General features: G+C 36.1%; 1 protein-coding gene across 1 annotated transcript in view; it reads right to left on the reverse strand.

Moving 5' to 3' along the window:
* The window catches only part of ADGRB3 (adhesion G protein-coupled receptor B3), a 460,553-nt gene that overhangs the window by 80,140 nt on the left and 360,944 nt on the right, over positions 1-19,469 (reverse strand). Inside the window, exons 17-18 of the mRNA XM_062571088.1 lie at positions 18,300-18,403; positions 14,990-15,092 (exon numbers count right to left, since the gene is read on the reverse strand). Coding sequence (XP_062427072.1) covers positions 14,990-15,092; positions 18,300-18,403 — 207 coding nt within the window. The remainder of the gene's footprint in view (positions 1-14,989; positions 15,093-18,299; positions 18,404-19,469) is intronic.

Genomic DNA, 19,469 nt, shown 5'->3' on the forward strand with positions numbered 1-19,469 from the left:
GGGATAGGAAAGGAAACTGCAGCCTTTGAAACTAAGACTTTTCTGTCTTCTGCCACACAACCCATAGCAGCAAAGGGCTGCATGACACAGTTCTTGGCTTCTATGAGAAACTGGATGGAAGGTTCATCCTTTCTGCTCCTTTGCAACAGTCAGTGACAGACATAATATATGTGGAGTTCAAGAAGGATCTTACTCTTGCACCAAAATTGATCTGTATTTTTCATTGTAAAGTGAAATAATTTTAGTGTGACCCTCTTGTCCCCAAAGCCAGTAGTACCACAGTTGTGTTTTCACAAGAAGGATCACAGAATCACAGGAGAGTTGGGTTTGGCAAGCATCTCTGGAGATCATTTGGTTCAATCCCCTGCCCAGCCAAGATCAGCTAGATCAGATTGCCCAGGATTCTGTCCAGTTGAGTTTAGAGTGTCTCCAAAGATGGAGACTCCACCAGTCTTTAGACAATCTGTTCCAATATTAGACTATCTCACAGTGAGGAAGGCATCTCCCTCCTTATATTCAGAGGGAATTCCCTGTGTTTCAGGTTGTGCCCATTGCCTCTTGTCCTATCACTAGGCACCACTGAGAAGAGTCTGGCCCTCTCTTCTTTACACCCTCCCAGCAGATATCTGTAAACATTGATAAATTCCCCCAGAGACTTCTCTCCTCCAGGCTAAACAGTCCTAGTGTGGATTTTCTCTTGGACAAAGAAAGGATTTGAGAAAAGAATGGCTAACTGTCTTGTTTACCTAACGCATTGGTCAGCTGCACCGTCATCACACTCTTTTTGGCCTGAATGGCACTGGATAATTTAAGGCAGAATAACTATATTGCTAGTAACATATTATTTTAGCTTTTAGCAAATTTTTCTTCTTAATTAGAAATCATTAGCATATATAAACATTCTTTTGCCAGAGTGCTTTGAGCTCTGTTCCAATTTGCATTTTGCTATTCTGAAAGGTAAATAACCATAAATATTAAGCAAAATTCAATACAGCACATAATGTTCAAAGATACATAGATGTCTACCATACAGCTTTGGCCTGAAAGGAAATGCCACTGTATTGTTTTCAGTGTGCATGAATTCAAATTGTTCCTAAGTAACACAATTATCATTGACTGAATCTAGGCATTTTATTATATATGAATTATGACTTATTAAATAATAAATTAGTAGCATTTTAAAGGAAATAAAATCTCTTCAGTTATTTAAAATCATTAACCACATGGCTAACCACATGGTTAACTCCTGGCTCTATGTCTAATCAAATCTTATATTAAAAATGTAACATATATGGGATGCACATAACTTCCATTTAAAACAATATGTACTAGGAGACTGCTGAAAAAAATAGTACTGCAGTGGGAGGAGATGGATTTTCAGCTGGTACAGAGCTATCTGCATGGAATGCATAATATAGTGCCTAAAATCAGTGAACACGCTTAAGACAGAGCAGGGAGTGTCTCAGGGAAAGTAAGAAATGTGGCCCATGCACTGTGACCTTGTTTCTTCTAACTTGCAAATCCTAAAGCAAGTTACTCCTGTCAGATTTGAGGTTGAAGCATTGGATGAACCCTTCAATGGTCCAGGAGTATGGGGACTTCCTTCTGTATGAATCATCTTGTTAAAAATCCTGCCTGACTTGCTAGAGCCAGAAAAGATTTGAATGTTGCAACTGGATGCTGCCTCCCTTTCTCATACAGTTCCAGTGCCTTGCCATCATCAAAAAATTGTTCTTCAGTGAAATTCAAAGATGAAGAAAACCTACATGATCAGAAAGTAATGTCTGCATAATATAAGTTCTCTTCACTGTTTGAAAATGGTGAAGCATTGTGTAGATATCTCTGAATTCCCAAATGTTTGCTTTGATTATAAAATTGCTATTTCTACTCATCTGTATGTGGAATATGACTTGCAGCCTTTGTTTTCTGGTATGTATTTCACTAGTATACCAACTTCTAAGTCCTACATATTTAACTGCTCTAACACACTCAACATGCGGACTGCTCAGCGGCTGACACTTCCAGACCAGTCAGAAGGTTCCACTAAATCAAAAAATGAATTACTCTTTGGTTCCATTCTGTAATTGATAAGAGAAAAGGTTGTCCCTTTCACGGCACTGTTTCTAAGACAGCTTTTCCCTGTAAGGCTACACTACTCCAAGTGCAAACAGAGCGTCATTCTTTGCTCCATTATATCTAATAAAGTTTTCAGGTCCAGCTTTCTTCATACTATCTGTTGTTTCTGTGTACCTATTAACATTTTTTAAGGTTAAAGTGCTCAGAACTGGGCCCAGAATAGTCTCACTACAGCTGGAGATATCGTCACCTCTTTCTCTTCTTCTACGCTTCTATGGGAGAGCTCACAATGCTTGAAGGTGCTGATCTTGAGACTACAAGGCAAGACTAATATATTTACTCAGGCTTTTCCCTATGGGGTGGGAGGAATGAATACAAAATAAGATAAGGGTCTTATTGGAGGGAGAAATGAAAAAAATGTTTATATCTGTCAACATATTAAATTGAAAATTTGTTTATGTTGGAAAAAAATCCCAGAGCTTTAATGATAGGTTTATTTTTATCAACAACAGTAATAATTAATAATTAATGCTACATTCTCTTAGAGGCATCTTCACAGCTAAAATTAGCAAGTGTAAAATGTTCAGCTTTAGATTATATATCTAGCATGAATGTCTCTTACAAAATCTTCCAGACTATATCCATGTCCACTATTCCCTGGATGACATGGTAGAGTCTCTGGAAACCTACCTTTGGAAAGTTCAGCTGTATTCTCTCTGCTCCTCTGCTGGGAAGTCCCTTAGCAATTGCTCTGTGATCTGCACAGATCTGATCACTGTGCCTGCACAGCCTACCACTGAAATCAATGCCATCCTTTGCACACAGAGCAGCCTCCCTGCACTGACTGCACTGACAGATTTAGATCATTGTAGGGTAGCAATTTCTTTCCAGATGCCAGAAGACACACAGTTCTTTATCTGTGCTTAGAAACTGCGTAATATTATATTATAAATCTGTTCTTATATCTTAGAAGTGACTGAAAACAAAAGCCTCTAGAAGACCATGACAAGAGAGCCAGATTCTCACAGAGGAGTAAGTATGAACCTAACAAGAAGTTTGAGAAGAAAACTGGGGACTACACTGAAAGGCTACTTGTTTTGTGCGTTCATAATCATCCATTTTTCATTCCCTTTTCTTCAACACTACTTAGGGGAATTCCTTCCCTAAGTTTAGGCTTTCATAACACACTAGCAGGTTTTCTGCTCACCAGTTTCTGAGAGAGACAAGTGAATCCAAGTGACCCAAATCAGTCCTTCAAGCTGAGACATGATGGCAATTTTAATAACAGAGAACAGAAGGACTATGAGCTGAGATTAGCAAAGCGTATTTGAATTATTATTCTTATTTAACAATAACGCTGTGTAACACTGAGAGATTGCCCAGGTCCAGTTGTGCTGGATGTGGTATGCAGATAGCCTAAACGGAAATCCTACGAAGTGCTGCTTTGGCAAAGAAATGTCAAAGCGTTTCTCTGACTCTGTTTTGCTTATCATTCACTGAATTACTAGAAATTCAATGAACTGAGACCTCCAAGGGCTCAAATACATAATCAAGTCATCATGGCATAACAAGTGTCAGCTGAGCTGTATCAACAATGTGTATACACATTCCTAGCCAATAGCAACTAGAAGACAATATAATTTGGCTTAATTTTGATTCAGTTCAGGCAAAAAAGTGTACTGGCAAAAACTGTACACAGAGAATAGTGCTGCAACTTGATAACTTGTTAAATTGTAGTATTTTGAATGTATATCTTAACCCTAATTGTTCTTTAAAATATTCTGGGTGTCTATCAAAGTAATGCACCTCGGAACTAACTTTTATGTCCATTCACTATATGCTAGCATATGCTAGTTCAGCTAGTAAAGCTGACAATGAACAAGTAATCAGAAGGTGTCCCCAGATTAGCCAAAAATACTGAATTGACAATATAACTGTAAAAATCTGGGGACACCTTGTTCACATATCGATAGTACCACTTTGAAAAAAATGAGCTTACTATGGCTGAAAATCACCCATGGAAATAAAAAGCTTAATCAATTTTGTACATTGAAGATATTCTGAAGATTTGTAAGCTTCATATCTTTAGTTGAAATACAATTTTCTGCAATTAAAAAGACATGTTTTATTGTTTAATGACTGTTTAATTAAGACAGACATGTTGTTTAGGTATTTATGGAATGTGAAACATTCTTCTCATTAAGGTTTAAAAATCTGGCTAGAATGTATTTCAACTGCTGTAAAATACTATTGTTGTGTCATCTTTCCAAAGGGGAGAAACTTTTAGAAATGAGTAGAAACAAACACTTAGTAAAGTTTAAAGCTCTTATATATGGGCTTCTGGAGAGATTTTGTGGGATGGGGTTTATGAATAGCTGCATCAGACAACCAGAGTCTACCAGCCACTCTTGTCCATCATTAATGTTGCCTTGATAGCAGGGTCTAACTATGATTCATAGCAAAACCATTTTTTCTTCCATTGTAGTATGACTGCAAAGCTTTGTGAGATCACTCAGTCCGGTGACACATTATTACTATTCTGTATTTACTTTGAAAGATAAGCAGTGACAAAATGAAAGTTTTATAGCAATAATTAAATTGCTAACACTCAAGCCTGAGTTCTGATTGACTTGACAAAAGGATATTCAGTAAAAGACAGAGACTTGAAAGCCCTCTTAAATTTAAGAGGTGTAAAATCTCAACAGAAATAACAACAGGTTTAAAATTAATCACATCTTTTTAAAAGTCAAGTTTCAAAAGCTGTAGGTTCTGACACATTGGGGAGTTTGTTTTTCTGTATGGCTCATTTAAGATTGTTAAGGATAGCATTCTCATTCTAAGCCTTCACTTAACTTTAAGTGGTATTTAAAGAATAATAAACCCATTTAGATGCCCTAGTTTAAGGAAATTATTTAGTAAATACAAGATAGGTTGACAATGTGACTTTTTATGAAATAAAATTCATAGAGCACAGATTATATGCCATGCTACTAATTAGAGACAGCTATGTAATCACTTACTAATGGAACAACACTTTGTGCCAACCTTATTCATACTTCCTTCCAACTGCTGGACTCCTTGTGCCAGATATCTTTCAGTTTTCTTTAGAAGATAGATAAATTAACATGTTTTCCATCCTGTTTTTAAACCCAGAAGTGTAATGCAAACTGAACTTTCTTGACATTTCGGAAATTCTATCAGTTTTAACAGCTTGAGGCCTTTTTATTATAAACATTTAAGTTTCCCTACAGGGTTCTGAAAATCTCACAATTACTTTCATTAAAAATATCCATGATTATAGCCAAATGCAATGTTTCTTAAATTTACCTTTACAGTTTTCTTTCAATAATTATTCTGAGCATAATCTTCTATTAAATTCCACAAATTATTTGTCCACAATGTCAGTTCTATGTAAATTTTGACAAAATCATCAAAATGGAAAACCATTAGCACCTAGTTACTGTCAAATTTTTCAGCACCAGGTTTCATGCCTGTAGTGTGACTCATTCAGGCGTAATGCAATCAGCATGTACGTCCACAAAAACAAATACAAAAAGGTCTTTTTCTAGCAACTATCTAAAACTAGAGGCCCTACATGCATTTTACAATAGCATCAGAAGTATCTCTGGGTACATAATTTTGAGCCTCTGGCCATGTCTAGATGCTCCTTAACTTAACAATCTGAGCACCTCCCTCATGACCAAGTCCTGCTGTGATTCGGAGAGCTAACAACATTGCCTCTTCTCTTGATGTAATAAATATGCTCAGACCATACTTGGTGAATACTAACTTCAGTGAGTTCAGCACAGAGTGATCACATTTTCTTACTTAGAAAGAGAAGGTAGAAAAGGACAGAATTTGTGTGACCATCCTTGGCTTTCCATCTGATTTTAGCATCTGCCTAGACTGTAGAGAACACAGATTCACGCACTTCTTTTCCACTTCCCATGAAATTTCACTTATCAGTGAAATTCAGTTTACTGAAGAACTACAAAGTAGGAATGGAAAAGAAACCCTATAATTTTCTTATTGAAACCTGGCTACTTACAGCCAGGCATAGAAGATTCACAGGGAAAGAAAGAAAGAAACATGAGATTTAGTCCTTGTCCCAGCATTATTTTTTTTCTCTATTCTCAAATATAAAATGAATAAACATTTCTGGATGCAGGCACTGGAACCCAAGCCTTGACCTTAGCACTTGAGAAAATTAACATTTTATGGGAAGTTAATTTCAGCTGTAATTTAAAATCAATTACAAATTAAGCAATTTAGTAAGGTACAGGTAGCTTAACTCACAATTGCTGAGGGCAGAGTCTCTTGTACTTCCATAGCTGTTAGTTTTGGCTGCTCAGAGTATCCTGGACTAGGTTGATCAAGTCTGGTAAAACTTTTTTTTTTTTTTTTTTTTTTTTTCCACTTGCTGCAGAAGCAAGAGGGACTCAAGCATAAAAAGTGAACTGATTCACTAGCAACCTCTGTTTCCAGAATCGCGTGTACTTCAGTGTAAGCAATAAATGCAAACCCCATAGTTCATTTTCATATTGGCTCTTAAGCCAGCTCTGAGCCTGATTCTGCCAACTTTTGCTGACATAATAATAATTCTAAAATTTCAAAGTAAAAATAAATATGTGACTAAAGAATACTTTCACACACCAGAATGACAGGATTGAGCCCTATAGCTTTCACAGTAAAGTAGAGAGTGCTAAAGAAGACCAATCATTTTCTACTTTCTAATTAGACCTATCCAAGAACCAGATGAATCCAACAGTCATTTGCCTCATAATACTCTCATTAACTTGACAGCAAGTTTACGAGCCTAAAAACTCTAACCTAGGAGAATACAAGAAGCAAATGTAAAACTGTACAGTTGAACTTCAGTGTATGTCATGGTTAAACTGTACCATATGCTCCTGAATACATGCAGTCACAAGAGAGCTTGTAGGGAAATACAACCGGAATCCAGTACAGTAAGTAGATAATCTTTCACACCAAATTTATGTTACAGTTCTTTAAATGACAGTCTTTTTTTAAAAGACTTTTTGTTTTGTGACAAGTTTCACTTTGGTACCTAGGAAGAGTAATGATTTAATACATATCTTATTAAGTGATGAGATTTCTATTGCATTTCTCTCAGGATTGCATTTTTAATGTATTACTTTACCAGCTATCTTTATCAAAGATATCCTACTGTGTTTCTGTACATGTGTTTTAGTTTATGTTGCAAATGAATTCTGTGTCTGCATTCTAAGAAATGGTAATCCACATGGGAAAATCTCTACAGGAAGTTCAAACTTCACCTTAGAATGAAAATAACCCAAAAGCTGAATTCTGGTGTTGTGGTGGTTATTATTATTTAAATCATTTACCCCCCTGAAGTCTATTCCTATGGTATCTTAATTTAAAAAACCTTTTTATCATTGAAACTTAGAAGTGTTTATCGTTTCCTCTCGCTTAAAACTAAGGTTATATAATAAAAGTCATGAACATTTAACTGTTTGTAGGCTGATTTACTTCACATTGACTGCTTTTCTACTTCAACTGGAATTCAACAAATAAACTGAAGAGAAGTGTAAAGAAGGCGTGAATCCCAAAATAGCTGCTTGAATCATCAACAGATTGTCTGAAATGATTCAAACAGGTGTTTGTGAGGGAATGAGCTATTTTCCTCAGGGCTGTGGGGGTGAATTCCAAAAGGAAAAAACAACTCTAAACAGGTCTTAAAGGAGAAAAAGAATCCTTCATTTGGGGAACAGCAGAGGGTCATCTCCATAGAGTCTTTCTGAGTTATCTTCTTTCGCACTGAAAAAGGATAACAGAAGTGCACATGCCAGCATCAAGCCTCTCACCACAACCAGGGATAAGGGAGCAACAGTGGTTGCTGTGCAATATCCCTCAGCATGCACACACACGTGTTTTTGTGTGGGTCGGAGGGAGAAGATCCTCCCTGGCTGAGAAGCACTGGAACTGGCACTAGCATGACTCACGGGTCAGACACAGTCCCAGTCTTCCACAGGTAAACCTTGGTAAAATTCTAGATTCCTGAAACAGTACTGCTTCTGCTTTTAAAAATAAAGCTCTTAAAATAAGCTTCCACAATATTCTTGTATCTTGTATCACGCAAAGCTGGTTGGGTGAACCATCAAATGGGTAAAAGATTGGTTGGATTGTTGGCTTAATCGGTCACACTCTACATGGAGGCAGACAACAAGCAGAGTACAGGGCTCTATGCAGGGACCTGTTGTTTAATGTCAAGGACCTGGAGCAGGCAACAGAAAGCTTGCTCATAAAGTCTGTAGATAACACCAAACTGGGGGACATCCATTGACATGCTCAAGGCAGGGCTGCTGTCCAGAGGTATGCTGGACAGGCTAAGGTAAGGGCGAGCAAGAACTTCACAGAATTCAGCAAGGGCAAATGCAGAGTCCAGCACCTGGGATGGAAGTGCCCCTTGCAACATTACAGGTGGAGGACTGATGGGCTACAGAGCTGCACTGCTGAAAAGGATGGGGGGTCCTGGTGAGAAGCAAGCTGAGCACAAGGCAGCAGTGTGCCCAGCAGCATAGATGATCAACAGCAGCTGGGGCTGTATCAACAGAAGCACAGCCAGTAGGCAAATCAAGGGAAGAGATTATCCTCCTCTACTCAGCACTTGCTAGACCACATCTAGACTACAGTGTCTAATACAATTGGATCCCCCAATGCAAGGAAGATGTTGATAAACTTGAAAGAGTTCGAAAAAGACCACCAAGATATTTGGTGGCTTGAGCACATGCCTTGTGAGGACAGGCTCAGGGAGTTGGGCTTATTCAACCTGGAGGAGAGAAAGCTTCAGGGAGATCTAACAGCAGCCTGCCAGTGTGTGTACAAAGGTCACTGAGAAGACTGAGCCAGGCTCTTCGCAGTGATGGATGACACACAATGGGCAAAAATTAGAACACGAAAGGTCCAGACCAGATATATGGAAAACTTTCTTCACTATGAGGACAGACAAGCAGCCAAACAAGTTGTCCTAGGAGGCTGTGCAGTTTCCACCCTTGAACATTTTCAAGATCTGACTGGATAAAGCCCTGAGCAACCATAGCTGACCCTGCTTTAAGTAGGAGGTTGGACTAGATGATCTTCCAACCTGAACAATTCTGTGATCCTAAAATAGATCAGAGCTCATAAAAGGTTTAGAGGATAGAAGCAGAGACCGCAGGCTTCCAGTTTCTGCCCAGTCTTTTTCCTGTAACCCTCTTAAAATCAAAATGTCTGGTTTGTTTAGAAATAGCAAACTGAATGATAAAGTTGATGTATTTTGAGAAACAGACTGGCAGGCACTTTTAAGAAGAATGTTACCTTCTCCTCTGAGGCAAGTAACAGTAACATGAATGACAATGTTTACTGTTCTTGGGTAAGAAAGACCTGCTCCCAGAGGTTCTCTTGAGAATCTAAGAGTAGGTAGTTAATTCAACTGATGTTAACAGGTTTTGTCAGAATTTGGCACGGTGAAGTAGTGTTGCTTAAATGGGCCTACTCCTTTAATAGTTATTCAGCTAAGTGAGCTCTTCTCCATTTAATTGTTTCTGAGTTCCCAAATACACAGCAGTTAACGGGTGTGTGGCACAGTGCACTCTGTTGACCTACTTATTGGTAGGTTTCTGTGATGGCTGATCCATATCAGTGACTTTCTGAATCAGCTATTCAAAAAGTTATTGCGCACAAAGAGATGAAAATCAGCAGAGAAGGTGTTAATGTGGCAGCTGGGTATTGGCAAAAACATAAGGACATATTCAATCAAAGTGGGTCGTATTCCCCTGAAGTTCTCAGGGCAAGATCTGAATTATGGAATGCTACTGCTTGGGACATGAAATTCCCTACTTCCTCATTGATTTTCCAACACACCCTTAATGCTGTGTTAGCATCATTTTTCTGTTCATTCCATCTGCTCTTAAGGTCTCCCCTGCTGTTTCCTGGGAGATCTATTGCCACAATGCCTGCATCTGTAAGACAGTGGCAGATATGGGGCAAAAGACAGCATGGTTGGAGGCAGCACTAATACCACCTGAGCATTTGCATGGCTATCAGGGGAGCCCTCCACGCACTTTTTCTCAAAACCTGAGGAAGCCCTAATTACACAGTCAGCTGCTTCACAGGGCTATAGGAATGTGAAACTGCAGCTCTTCAACTCTTTTCCATATCTGTTTGTTTCTCTCAGCCTAAATCTTTTATTCAAAAAATAAAACAAAAACTAAAAAACAGAACAAAAAGAAGACTACAATGGAGTTACTTCTGTGCAGTCAACCTATTTAATGAAAATTCTAATCTTATCGTGTTCAAAATTCTAGATTTTTTTTGCTTGTTTATAATAATTTTATCAGAACTAGTAATTATTTATGTTATGTGCTTTAAGCAGGTGGTCAAGGGGAGCAGATTGAAAATTCTTGCTGTACTCATAACTTTTCAGGTATAGTTTAAGACATTAATTTTAAAATCTAACAGACTGGATGTTACAATTTAACAGGGATGATACAGAATATCAAGGTGGTAAGGTTGTTACTATATCTTGCTTTGTGCTCTAATATTTTCCCTTGTCTTCCCTTGGTAGGCATACATAAATCTCTCTAGGACTAAAAGAACATACAGGGGCTTATGACATTTCTAAAAATAAGCCTGTTTTTCACAAGTGACCCAAACTCCAGCAATGAACTGCTAAACACACTCAGAAACAGATAATACAGAAAATAATTAACTTTTTCCCATCTGTATAATACATTCTATTGTTTATTTTGTTTATTTTAAATTCAGCTTTGTTTTCTTCACAGAGAAAATAAGTAAACAGGAATTGTTTACATCATACAGCTAATGTGTTCTTATTTATGGCTTGACTGTGAACAAAACAAAGTATTTTCTAAATGGATATGAAAGGAAAAAGAAGTTATGAAAAAAATCCACATAATATTAATCAATAACTTATTGACAATAGAGAGTCTAGTCATTAAATCGGTACGGAAGCAGGATCAAGATTTATAGTTTGAGTGTCAAAAGTCCACATATAGAAGAAATACAACCATTTTTCTTGATGGCAAGAAGAACATTAGGAAACAGATAATATAGAAAGAGTTACATTACTAAGAGGCATACTCTGAAATATCTATCACTGATAGGTATTTCCCCAAATAAACTGATAGTCTCTTCAAAGTAAAAACATACTGCTTGTGTAGATGCTAGGCTCACCTTGTAGTATTTGAGAAATAACATTTAGTGGAGCAGGTAGGTTATACATGAAAAATGGTATCCTTCCTTATTTCAGGAGATTTAATTTCAACATTCAACATAATTTGGCTGTAAAAGGACTACCTCCAGTGTAAGAGTAGCACTACAGGTCTTCTCAAATTTAAATAGAGTTACATAGCTAACATCTAACACTGAACAAGTTTTGCTTAAGAAAAGAAACCAAGAGTCAGAAAAAAAATGCTAAATTAATCTGCTTCTCATACCTAGTACAACACTAATTATATTTAAAGAAGATGCATATTTAATTTCATAATATTCTGTATACTTAGCTTTCAGTGACCTGTATTTCCAAACAGGATCTAACAGAACAGAAACCTTTCATATACTTCAATGCTTTAACAAGACTGTTAGTTCTACATTTGGACAAGTTTTGGAAAGCATGTAGAAAACAGCAGAACATTTCTCAGCTGTGTCCTTCATGCATAACACATTTGCCCACTTGAACCAAAGAGAATGCAGCTTTCAAAGTCACTCAGTCTTCACTAGTTCTTCATACACAAAAGAAGCTTTTGTAAAAAACATCAAGGATATACTCAGCCTTAAAAGCGTAGGGCTAGATCTAACATGCTAAGTAGCTATGATGTACTTAGAAAGGAAATAACAGCAAACCCACACTTATCCAGACTAAGAGAGTCAATATTTTTTTCCTTGTCAAAAATGTCAGTGTGTGCACAAAAAACGAAGCATAGAAATTTCCCGGAGATGGAATAGCTTTGAAATGAATAAAAGTAGTTGGTACAGTGATTAATGCAGACAGAAAAACACAAATTGCAAACAGAGTGACAATATGCTGCCTGTTACAAGCACAACTTCATTATGCTTAATTTACACACTGCCCGAGTTTAAACTGGAATTCAGCTTTGACAAGATTACATGTACCCCATTCTCAAATGGAATATACATACATACAGACCTGGGAAAATTTATACTCAAAAGCTATACCAAACCAGAACATAAGAAAAGGAACATTATTCAACTTTGAATATCATCAATATCATATGGAGACTAACTAGGTGCCCAAATACTATTGGAATAGTACGGGCATAAGAATGAAAATAAATAAAAAATCAAACTTGGCATACCATCTCTCTCTCATTTTCTCTGACATTTTACAAAATCAGGACTCATCTTTTTTTGCCACAAAACAACTCCTCAGTCTTTATTCAGAAAACAATTTCTGCTGAATTGAATATAGCATTGTTCTTGATAAATTATTCACTAAGATTTATCCCAAAACTTTCCAACAGACTCCAAAACCACAAATTGTTTTGATTTTTAGAAAATAATACAAACTCAATAACAAATCTAAAATGTTTTTCATCTTAAACCATAATTATAGGCATAGATCTTCTTTCTAAGACTCCCATTTCCAGATATATTTTCCAACTCAGCAAAATGAAAAAAATCCTACAGATGCCGGTATTGTCATTTATATCCATGGACTCAAAGTCAAGAATTGACTTCTGGTCTTATGTGAACTTTGAAAATAAAGAATAAAGAATTCAGAACTTTAATTCAAACACATCTGATGCCAAAAAGCATCTATACTCAGAAAGATATGTAAGGTCATGCCTAGGCATCATTGATTCAATTTGACTAAGTATTTGCTAAACACTGGCTTCAGCTGGCCATTTTGTTGATAGTGCATTCACAGGTTACTCCCTTGGATCTACAATATATTCACATGCCAGTGGACATAGCAATAAAAAGACTTTTGCTCTGTAACAACCAATATCTTTCTTGTTATAAAAAATTGTATTATGCCTTTGATCCATTAGAGATACTCCCTGGCTAGCAGCTCCCTGGTGGTACATACATCGAAAGCAAAATGTGTACTCAAAAAGAAGACACGTGTAGTAGAAAGTGGTATCTTAAAGCCATTTTTTTTCTGGTCATATTCAAAATGTAAACTTTGTGATGCCCTGTTTTCTCTGTTAATTACTTCCTCTGAACATCTCATCTTACATTCTCCAAAATAACTCAGTATAATACCTCTGTACTTTCAGAAGTTCAGGAAGCAGAAATGAGGGAACTCAGGCCGATTAAGATTCATAAAAACAGGCTGCATTAAGGAGTATCTTAGTTCAGAGTTCCCAGAATCAAGCACTGGAATAAGACTGTCAATATATTTAGGGAGCATGTTACCAAATACAGCCTTTATGATGCCCTGAAACCCTGATTCTACAGCTGAGCATCTTCCTTCATCCTCTCTCCTTCCTGTTCTTTTCAGCTGTGGAATCTGAGCAGTCTTCTACAGTGGCAATATACACAGCAACTTTCAGCTGCTGAGAGACATTCTCCTTGAAATTCATAATAAAGTAGTGCATACAGCTATGAATGCTAGTGCTGAAACTCCAGAGAGGCCTAACCCTTCTTCTGACTTCCTCTCTTACTGGTACTTTGAAACTGCTTGCACATTTCTGACTTTTTTCCCCTGAATTTTCAACTGCATAAGTCTTGATAAGTCTACGGGAGTTATATGTGTTCCATCTGCAAATCTATATTTTCTACATTTTCTGCTTTATACACTTTCAAAACTTTAAAGTGTATCAAGAAATAAGTTATTTTTAATAATTTTATTGTTATGTGTGGTAATTTTGGTTATGTTTTTCAAATTACAAGATAAGTGACTCCCACTGAATTTAAGAGACTTCTAGCAGCTAAATTTCTAAGTACTCATTTTAAAATAATAAATAATTTGTTATAGAAATGCTAGTAATCTTATAGCAAAATGATGCACTTTTATTTCATTCAATATTGAAAAAATTAACATGAATAATCCCAAGTTTAATACAACGAATTCTGTGATTCTGTAATAAGGAATGACATCACTGATATTTACTCATCCCAAAACTTAATAACGTTCTATCACATACAGCTCTATCCAACAATTATGTTCTATTTTCTATTCAAAGCTATTATGTAGCTATAATTAATTTTAAACAACTACTTATTACCACTGCTAAAAGTTGCCTAGCATCACTAGGTACTGGGTGATGCCTCAAAACACTGACACAGCCCTGCTTTCCAGGAAAGGGAAAAACGATGACTATGTTCAGAAAAAGTCTGAGAACAGATTACTAAGAAATCAGCAGTATATCACTAAGTAAGGTTTGCAGGGTTATTACTTGCATGTACCCACATCAGTCAGAGATTTAGCAGTTCTATAGCTGTGCAGGATCCAGCCAGCCTTATTACGATAGTTCTGTGTGTGCATGTTTTCAAGAGTAGTACTCTAACTTCTAAGTAATTTCTACTTCCCTTTCGAGTACCAGTGTATTAATAAAAAGACAAAAACACTGTAGCACAATCCTGTTACAACTATTATAATGAACCAGAATTTCTGCTTTTGATGTCTCAAGTCTTTGAACTTTTTTGCTTTGAAATTTAGTTATAAAACATACAAGTCTACCACAGAGAACACAGCTTATCCAGAGGGAACAATACTGAAAGGGATTTTTGGAAGGGAAAAAATGATTAGGAAATATATTAAATATTTTCCTTTGTCTGTTAATATTTTACCAAAAGTGCCAAGTCCTATGAGTACAGGACTAAACAAATGTAATTATTTTAAGATAAACACAAATAAAACAAAGATATCAGTATTTAAATGCAAATTTTATACAACCCATCATACCTTATTATGCGTCTGAGTTTGTCCAACCAGAATAAGAATATTTGATGAGATAATAGACAGGCAGAAATTGATTAGAATTATTGACCTCTCAGATCTGATGTACCTGTTGAAATAAACAAATAAAGGGTAATTTTTTTCTGAAAGGAAAGCATGTAGTAAAGCATGTGAAGCTTTAATGCTGTTCTTAGAAATACTGGAGACATTCTAAAAGGTAAGCACTCTCAAGCGCTCAAAGAGAGTTTCAGTGAGCTGTCACTTTATAAACATAGGAACCACGACATTTTCATAGATATTCTGCAATTCTCTCCTAGTATTTTGGCATATTTTAGCAAAGATTCCAGCAATGCTTCTTTTTAAAACTGTTGGTAAGATCGTTCTGACATCACATTGATAGTAACAGGATTCCATGCATTCATATCAGTAATGTCTAACGCTCCCTGCTCACCTCTGTGACTGTCCACAGCTAGCATTGCACAGGTACAGCAACCAACTTCAGCAGAACTATGATTTTTATGAACAGAAGATCTGTTCCACAATGCATATTTAAGATGTAGGCTAGTTTATGACACTGCTGCATTGCATTCTTAAGCACATTATTGGGATAACTATAACATTAATCTTGAAGATAGACCACATTTACAAAATAATTTGTATGAAACGGCAATAATATTTGGAGGCAATATCTTCATCTTCATAAGACTTAGTGTCAAACATAGCTAATGTCTCTACAGAAAATCATTAATTATTGCAGTGAGAATCACACATTCTTTTTTGCCAGCTTACTGTATTCATTTTACCAGTATGTCTAGGATTAAAAAGCTCAAATACTCTTATCACCTATCTCCTTACAAGATGCAAACATTCTCATTTTGCTTTTCATGTGCTACAGCCAGACAGAGAACAATGTTTCAAGTCAAGTACCTTACTGACCTGAATTACAGTGTTGCTAATCATTAATGTTGGCCACTAAAATAAATGAAAGTTAAAGGTGACCAGTTCTTCTGAAAACCACACCATGTATTTATATATCCTATGGTCTATGTTGCATATTTCTTAGTAGAGGCTAGTTAATATTCCTTTCTCCTCTTTAGCTGTACACTCAGGCAGATGTAACAAAGGGTGCTGCACCCATGAGAGATGCTGAGCTTTGGACACAAAATAAATTGTAGTCCTCTCTGCTCACCTATGAGGTTAAGTAACACACATTAAATTTTCAGATAAGAAGACAGAATAACCCTGATACTAAATTCCACATTTTTCCTAAAAATACAACTATGTAATTAAGGCCAAGTCTGTGTGTTTGCACTAGCCTGTGTCTACTGAGATATTCATTGCTCTTGATGCACTTCAGCCAGATCCTGACACTGAGCATCCAGGATCTATAAGGGATCTTAGTGGGTAAGAGCTGGGTACATAGAGTGCTCTGGAAGACCAGGAGCTCATAGCATGGGCTATGAGCCCTTGACTCAGCCTAGGAAGACGTTAGCTTTTCTGCCACTTCACTAGTGTTAGCCCTTCTTTACTATTGGCTGGTGAAAAAGGAAGAGGAAAGGGGATGGGGAAGAGGAAGGGAAAGGAGGAGGGAGAGGGGAAGAGGAAGGCAGAAAGATGAGGGTAGGGGAGGGAGAAGGGAAAGGGGGAGAGAAAGCTGTTTTTTCAACCGATATTTAATCTATTTTTCAGTTTTGAATTTTCAGTTGAGGAGGCAAATCAACAAACCACAAAAGAAGGCTAATACAGCCCTTCTTCCTTATATCACTTCTGTGTCATATAATCTCTTATGAACAGACCCTGTCATTTAAATGGAATGTGGATGTTCCAGTATATAAAATCAGGCATACGGTAAAAATGACCAAATTCTATCCCCATCTCTCCTCAATTTATAAAAATTAGCAGTGGATCACATATATAAGTTCCATTGCCTATTTTCTCCCTGTGCAAGATGGTGGGTTATGATGTGCTCTCAAGAAACTTTTTTGATGAAAATTTTAAATGAGTTAAATGACAGGCCACTCAGTGGTCATTCTACTTCTAAAAGATCTTGCTGATAGAACACTCGGATTTGTCTGATTTTTTTTTTTTTTTTCCAGCTGGATGCAGAATGTGTATTAGGTCCTTCAAAATATATCACATATCCTTTTCTCAGTTTGCAAGTTACCACAATGGAAAAGACCACTTCCACTGAGCATGACAGACTTTCTATTCAAATGCTAAATATATCATAGAGAGCAAAAATAACACTATGTTCTTCAGAAGATGGGAATTATATGCTGAAATACTCCTGTTCTCAGCTTCTTTGACAGACAAGAACTGGTAATTCTTATACTCTCTGTTGTAACTTACGTAACTAGATAGTCTGTATTTGTAATATATATATGTCTGATCCTGTGAGTTTCTGTGGCTACATAAGAAAGAACGAAAGAGAGAAGTGCATAAAATTATCAGGCTGTTTATATTAGTATTATATTCTAAACGCAAAATTTTACTTATTAATTTTACATTACTCAAAAATTGTTATTTTCTCCCATTGCAAGTTTCTTCATACTTGCTTAAGAACTTCTTTTATTACGGAAAAAGACAAAAGATTAGCCATGTTCATTTTTGTTTTTAATATTCATTACTTTATGTGACATTTCCTTCCATTTTTCTGTTTCTTCCACACTAAAAATCACATTATTTCCATCACTTCTCAAATTCATTCTCTCTGTGATCGTTTATTGCACTTTTTATCCCATCTAATACTTTAATATAGAAAAATGATGGTGGAAATAAAGCCCATTACTGGAATGTACCACCACACTATTTGAGACTACTCCAAGTTGCAGTCTTCAATGAAATTTACAATAGAATTTCATAAACTCTTACTCAGAAGCACAGTTGATTGAACCTCCCTATATCAGAAACTTGTTGGACTTTGATACATCATTTTAATCAAATAAATATTTCAATTTACAATGTAAATGGAGGAAAAGCAGTTCAAAAATAGTTCAGAAAAATTACATCAAATGTAATAATTGAGTAATAGTTTACATTGTAGAAGAATCCTGTAAAATGTTTATTTTTAATGTATGCCTCACTGACAGAGTAGTATTATTCAGACTGAGGAGGGAAAGAGAAGAGTGGGCTATACTGTTACTAGTAGGCCAAGAGAGAGAAACTAATCAATCACATCAACAGATTTAACAATTGAAGCATGCCATACATTTTGATTTTTTCACCAGTAAGAAATCTATCTAATAGTCTCCTTAACTTTTAATTCAGCTAAATATAATTATATATTCACATACAACTTTATAAATCCATTACATACCTCCATAGTGCTGCATAGACAACTGCTAGGGTGATCAAGGCCAAGCATGAAAGACCACTGCCTACTATTAGGGTTACTGAGGGTGTACCAGATGATTCCATGATCTGTAGGTTACAAAAAATAACCATGAAGGAAAACCATCTTCCAGAAATTAAACCACTAGGTCAAAACAAAACAAAACAAAGAACAATGAAAGCAAAATGATTATATCAGCCACTCTATCACAGATAGCTTCACTAATATTACTTATGAAGCAGACATCAACTTAATCCAAAAACTGATCCATGTACATCTCTGAGATTTGCTAGATTATTGATACACTTCCCAGAGGCTTTTGAGCTATAAAATGTCTAATAACACCTGCATAATATTGTGCAAGATAAAGCAGTAATATTACAATGTAACAGGAGACTATGACATTAACACAAGTTTAAAGTACTCCCTGGTTAGTATTAATTAAAAGATGTATTTCTTCTGAGAAAGCAATATTTGGAATTGTGTATTAAACAAACAGCTTGGTTTGACTATAATATATTAAAGATCATCAACTAATTTGTCACAGAATTTGATTCATGCTTCCTGCAGAATTACCAAACTTTCTGACTTTTAATAACTTTAACTTGAATCCACTATTCTCCCACACTTAATTTTCTTGGGCCTCTGATCATCTAGAAGGAATGGCAAGGTATGTATGGCAACAATAGCACAAGTCTTCAATAAAGAAGTTGGAAATCTAGAATCATTTTGTCTGTATTCAGTGTATTAATAAAAAAGGAAATAAATAAATAACCTTGAAAACAAGCTAGCTTTCTATGCCATTAAAGAAAGTATTACTCTCAGATATCAGTTAAGATATTCCCTTTGTGTGTACATGTTCTAAAACTGACATGGTATTTGCTAACACATATAAAAAGATTTAGATGTAAAAGTTTGAAAGGATATTGTTCCTGTTTAAAGCCTCAGGGGTGTAACGCAAATTGCATTTTATCAAGATATCTTTTGTTACCCAAGGAGATAAGATTAATATACTTTTAGGCCAGATTGTAGGCACAAAGTAGCATTTTATTTCAACTACTTTCTTCCAAACTGATCTACTTTTCTGTAGAAAGATTCTGATGCTACACTTCTTAAACCAGGAAGATGAAATTATTGTCTTAGCAGGATAACTTC

The sequence above is a fragment of the Rhea pennata genome, chromosome 3 (assembly GCF_028389875.1).
Source record: "Rhea pennata isolate bPtePen1 chromosome 3, bPtePen1.pri, whole genome shotgun sequence".
Classification (NCBI taxonomy): Eukaryota; Metazoa; Chordata; class Aves; order Rheiformes; family Rheidae; genus Rhea; species Rhea pennata.